Below are 6,336 nucleotides of genomic sequence, written 5' to 3' on the forward strand. Positions count from 1 at the left end.
GCTAACTTTGGTCAATGTCCACACTTGCACAGATTTCTACTAAAATAATCACTATGTAATTACCTCAAGAAAAATAATTGTTGGTTGTCTTTGAAAATAAAAACCAATAACGAAGAATTAATATCATGAATGCATGATTAAATTAAGAATATAATGTGCACAGTAAAAAATGTCAACAAAAAAACTAAAAATTAGAATCTGGATCAAAATAGTTCCTTCACTTTAATTCAAGAAGAGAATGGATATATATGACACTGACAAATATTTACTTTTCTTTGAAACTTAAAAAAAATTAATATAAAAGTAATCGAAATGTCTTCTACAATTGTGAAGAAATGATCAAATTGACAAATATAACTTAAACTGTACCAAAACCCAAAAAGGTTCAAAAGACCTCCCTCCATCACATGACCATAAATCATTCCCCAATGCTTCATTTCACACTGCTCAGATATCAACAGTGAAAGAATACAATACACCCTCACCTTCTAAAGAACATGTATAGAAACACCCAACAAGAAGACCAAGAAACAATTATCAAACTTCAGGCAAATCCGATAAACTATCAATGGAATCCTCCCTCTGATGTTCAGATATTGAAGTTTGATTATCTGAGGGATCTAAGTCAGCTGATCCCTCAACTGAGGTTGTTAGTAACATCCTGACTTGATGTTTCTTGTTGTGCCTTGCCTTGAGACTTCGCGTCAATGCCTGAACAACATCTCTCATTGATGGCCGTTTTCTAGAAATTCTGTTGATGCACTTGTATGCAAGGGCAGCGATTTCGTTCACTTCTTCTACATCATATAAACCGTCTAAGCGAGAATCTGCAATTTCTTCCCATCCAGACTTTCCCTCGCTGTTTATCGCAGCCTGAATAAATGCTCAGTATGTCATAATCTAAATAGACAGTGAAATTGATGAGAATTGGAAACACATTGAAACAATGCATTATTGACTTAAGTCCTGTTTTTTTCTATCATAACAGATAGAGATGTACTCGAAAGCAGCAACTGAATGGAGATTGTCAATGTTTTAGTAAAATTAGTACTTCCTCAATTGTTTGGCCATGTCAGAGATGAAATGTATAGAGTACATAGCAGCAGGTAATATCTGAACCTAAATAACATGGGAGAAATTAACTACAGTAGAAAACCATAGGAAGAAAATGGGAAGGATAGCCATTGAAAACATTTTCAGGACAGGATTGGCATGGCAGATGCATATCATATTAATTGGAGCAAGTCTAATTCTTACCTTAATCTAATATATTAAGATGAAAGAATTAGTGAAATCTGATTGGCATATCATGATTAGTTACTATATCCAAAATCTGCAAGAGTTGTGTAGTTGATAAATTAGGCAAAAGCAACACAGCTCTAGAATTCATGTGGAATGTCTTGGCAATAAATCATAGCAATGAACTCCTGTCTTCAAGGTGATTTCAAATGATTTCAATAATTTCTAGTATGAGGAAAAATAACAGCATAGCATGATTGAGAGTATTTTTTAGACAAAAGCAGAGAACTTACAAGATCAACGTATTCCATCAGCCCTTGTTGGGGATTCCTGCCTGCAATCAACTCAAAAAGCAAAATCCCCATAGCTATATACATCACTTTTCTTTGTGAATGATCTTGAGGATACATACTCAGGATCAAGATAACCTAGGGTGCCTTTGATATTTGATGCATGGCGGTTTACCATTTCCTCTCTTGAAAGCCCAAAATCAGAAACCTGTGCAGAAAAAACTCTTAATCAGGACATGTAAATGCAGATAGGGAATATAGCAGTGTACTTTAAAGTGACCATTTTTGTCTAATCTTTAGCAAGGTTCTCTCATACACTTACTATTCCAGCAAATATGAGATACAAATATTCTCATGAAGAATGTTGACTTAGCAACGATTGTATCAGCTGTATATCTAATCATACAAATAACTAGCTTGCTACCCGATTCAACACACAACTTGACTTATATAAACGAAATATAATCTTCTAATAAATCCTACAAATATGTATGAACTTACTGTAAAGGAGCATCATAAAATTTTAAATCTAGAAACCATGACTGCGTCGATTAAACTGAAACGATGCCACATAAAGTAGGTCTAAAAATTTGAAGCAAAAGATGAATAAGATCAGACAAGAGTAACATACTCTAGCTCTCATTGACCGATCCAACAATATGTTGGAAGATTTGATGTCACGATGCACAACAGGAGGAATTGCCTACATCAAAGAGGATATTTTCTCAATCACATCAAATAGCTTATAACCCTATTAATGTATTACCACCATGGGATCTTACACCATCATGAAGATATTCCAATCCTCTAGCAACATCTAGAGCTATATTAACTCTTAGATCCCAGCTCAACGGCCCATAATTATCACCTAAAATTATTGAAGCAAATTTAGACCATCAATATACTGATTGTACACAGAACTGAAAACTGCAAATACACTAAATATATATAAGATGACAAATTATGAGATGCCCATCCATCATGAAAAATAGTTGTATGCTATCAACCAAGCAAAATAAAATCAACTTAAAAATTTTTCGAATTTAGTGTAGCAGTTAAGTTATAAGTCCTACAAAAAATAAAGAAAATATTTCGTAATTTGTTTATTGGTAATGCACCCATATTGTAGCATTACAATCAACAAGATTATCAAAAGTTTTGCCACACAAATGGTTTATAGATGAAATCAATGAACACTGCATTCAACCTATGTATGATAATAATGAAACGTAACATACATCAATATTATCGGGTTCACTAATTAAAATCTACAGTTCTTTAATGATAAATCCTCAAGACCTGAAAAGTTTCTTCAGTGCTTGTTGTATTGGTTCTATGAATGCCATATCATTAGTATATCATAATTGACTTTAATCATTTTCATCTACTGCACCCATTCCTTTCCCAGTATTCACTGTTAAAGCAACTTATATATATTCCCAGTATTCACTGTTAAAGCAACTTATATATATATATATATATATATATATATTATATATTATGAGCAAAAATTTTTAGCAAAATGAAATAATAATGGTTAATTGAATGTCTAGATTAATATAAATTTGACAGAAATTATTGGATTATTCCTAGAGCAAAGATTCACTAATAAATATCCCAAACAATAAAATTAAATTATACCCCAGCCATATCAAGAATAGCTACGTTGAAAGCTTTAAACTTACTCCATCCTAAAAGAATGATGTGATACTAAAGCAATAATCATTATTGAATTTATTCGATTCATCAAAAGCAGTATAAATTTTATGGAGATGAAATTTAAGAACTCATTGAAATAGAGAAGAGAAAATCCATTCCTGCTAATTCGCAATACAAAAGATAAAAGCAAAATTTATCCCAAAAAAAAGTGTGAATACAATACTTACTGTATAAGTGAGTAGCAAGACTTCCATTAGGCATGTACACATATATGAGCATATGTTGTCCCTTCTCTGCACAATAGCCAACCAAATTTACAAGGTTCCTATGGTGCAATCTTCCAAGAAGCAAAACCTGAAATTAAGGTGGCAAATGGATAATTGCTCAGTGAAAGGAAGTAGGAAACTGTTACAAATAGACTTGATTTAATCAAATAAGATTACTATGGAATTCCAAAGAAAAAAGCAAAACATAGTACAAGCATGATTTCATCATTACTCACAAAGGACAAAAGAAACATTTGAAAAGTTCCAAAGCTAAGGGCTACTCCCTTTATACTTTAACTTCTCCCAAGAAGTTAGCTTATATACTCTAGTACAACAAGGCAGATATATTTCCAGAATAAGAGTAAGTGAATGACTCGTAAAAGGCAAAAACAAATTCAAAAGCACCAAAAACAAAAAAAATTTAAGGATAGCAAGGAATAATTAGTTAAAAGCCAGATGGAAGAAAGCTACAGAGAGAAGGTATAAAAAGGAGAACCCAAGAAGCAGAGTTTCAACAATTTGGAAGAGAAACAGAAACCTGCTGACATCACCTATCACCATTCTTCCTTTGTTGGGCACTGATCATTTTGTACAAGCATTAATCTAAACCTTTTCTTACTCAATCAATCATTGAAAAAAAGTAAGAAAAAAAGCTGCTCTACTCTTTGCTACTTTCTGTATAACTCAGATGTACAGAACTTATTCACCAAACTTCATAAAAACACCAGCCAAAGGGGAACATGCTTTTTTATTTATCTAATTCGACCAATTAAATTTGTTCCTGCATTTACATAAAACTTAAACGCTAGCTGATTAGTTGCAATGCAGACTGAAGGACTTATAAGGACAGCCAGCCTTTCCTCACTTTTAACAAGGATCAACCTTTCTCTGTTTTGACTGACTAACATGTAATAAATTAGAAGCTGAAAAATAGATAAGAAATTTGCAAACCATATTATTTTCCGTCAAATAGCAATGCATAGAAATATCATCTTGTCTCAGGGAGCAATGTGTGATTCAGAAATTGTTGTTCACCTAGGACCACCAAGAAGTCGCATATCTTATTGGAGATTAAAATGCTTGAGATTGGAGCAACAAGAGAAAAAGATTACAGAGTCAGCATCACTTGGAATGAGGAAAGAGATTGATGAGCAACTGTGGATGTTAGTGTCATTTGTGATGCAGGAGTCAGACAAACATGCTTGAATACTAAAGTTTGGCAAATAACACATACCTATTTTGTTTTCTCACAATTAATGTTACATCTATCACCAAACTTTAGTCTTAAAACTAAAAATATAAGATCTATACTTCAAAACGAATATACAGACATAATTCTAATATCCTCACAACCACAGTTTGAAGGATGTAATAGCTTTTGGGTTTAAACTTTACATCAATTTAAGGATCAATCCTTTATATCAATCACTAAGAGAGTCGGTGAGTCGATGTCCTTAACATGTTAAATGAGAAAATTCAAGTTTATGTTACCTCTGTTTGGAACTCTTTTTCCCCTTGTTTGGAATCAGTGGCAAGCACCTTAACAGCAACTGTCTCACCAGTAGACATCTGAGCTTTATAAACTGGACCAAACGCCCCATGACCTATTGCTGTTGTAAAATTACTCGTAGCTTTTTGTAAATCCCTGGAAAATGAACACAATACTTACACAAAGCCATCAAGAAAACATTTTGTAACATCAGCTAATATAAAGAAACTTCACTAACACACTCATGTAACATTGTTAAAATTGAGCAAAGTACAATACTTGTAAGAGTATTTGAGTACTCCAGAAGCCGAAATAACATTCTTTCTCTTTGGTCCATCCACCCACAAGGACGCGCCATTGGTTTCCGGCAATTTAGGAGACTCTTGACCGATCGTCGAGTCCGAAAGTATTGTACAGACATCAACACCATTTGCACGAATAGGAACAGTCGACGCCCTCCGCGAACTACTGCTCCCAATCTGTGATCTCCTCTTCCTATATCTAATACAGAAAAGAGCACCTGTTGCCAACAGGACTCCAATCACAACCCCAATTGTTATCCCCACAATCAACCCCCAAGACACACCTTTCATCTCCTTTAACACCAACACAATCTCATCTCCCTTACATCCACTCCATACACAAAATACCTGCAAATCAAACACACCTTTTGAATAAAAATGTCAACATTTCACGCTTGGTTCCAATAACATGACTTTTGACATGGTCTAATTCAACGAAAAACACTTCTGTTCCACATCAACGTGCTCAACAACAATTACAATGAAGAAAAACACCGATTCGGCAAAACATCAAACAGACATTTTTCACTCAGTTAGCATCGATTATCAGCACTATTTATCAAAGATCGATAGAAATCATCAAAGTTATATCAATCTCTGCAACGATTTCAGCAACAAAGATTGGAAACAAAAACCAGATCTTCAAATCAATAGATCGAGAGGACTCACCAGAAGGAACGAGCTGGACGGGCGATGCAATGCCGAGCTCTCGATGATGGAGATGGAGATCGAAGACTTGGAGAACAAGATCCAAGATGGAACCCGAAAAAGAAAAAAAAAAGAAAACAGAAAAAAGAGATCAGCGAAGAAGACCAAAGACCAAAAATTTAAAAATAAATTAAAAATAAAAGGCGGAAAAGAAAAAAATAATAATTCGAAGGGGCCCACTTGCGAGAGTTTGATATTATTACCCGTCTGTTATTCAAATTGAACACTTTGGAGGAATATAAAGCCGTTGGATTTGAATCATTTGTCATCGGAGGGGGTACAAATTCTTTGCTTGGAGTGAGCCGTTATCTTTTTTTAACTGAAAAGACGAAATTAACCCTGGATTTAATTGGTAGTTATGGCGGTTGTTGACTTTAATGAAG

General features: G+C 34.0%; 1 protein-coding gene across 1 annotated transcript; it reads right to left on the minus strand.

Annotated features, from left to right (window-relative positions):
- Nucleotides 1-259: 259 nt before the first annotated feature.
- LOC120268323 (calcium/calmodulin-regulated receptor-like kinase 1) lies at nt 260-6,057 on the minus strand. The gene is given in 9 exon segments (XM_039275763.1): nt 260-873; nt 1,533-1,601; nt 1,603-1,737; nt 2,161-2,232; nt 2,312-2,397; nt 3,416-3,542; nt 4,946-5,099; nt 5,223-5,593; nt 5,915-6,057. Coding segments are annotated over 8 exon segments (1,293 nt in total). The 5' UTR covers nt 5,537-5,593; nt 5,915-6,057; the 3' UTR covers nt 260-537.
- Nucleotides 6,058-6,336: the final 279 nt, after the last annotated feature.

This window comes from Dioscorea cayenensis, chromosome 9 (genome assembly GCF_009730915.1).
Source record: "Dioscorea cayenensis subsp. rotundata cultivar TDr96_F1 chromosome 9, TDr96_F1_v2_PseudoChromosome.rev07_lg8_w22 25.fasta, whole genome shotgun sequence".
In the NCBI taxonomy this organism is placed as follows: domain Eukaryota; kingdom Viridiplantae; phylum Streptophyta; class Magnoliopsida; order Dioscoreales; family Dioscoreaceae; genus Dioscorea; species Dioscorea cayenensis.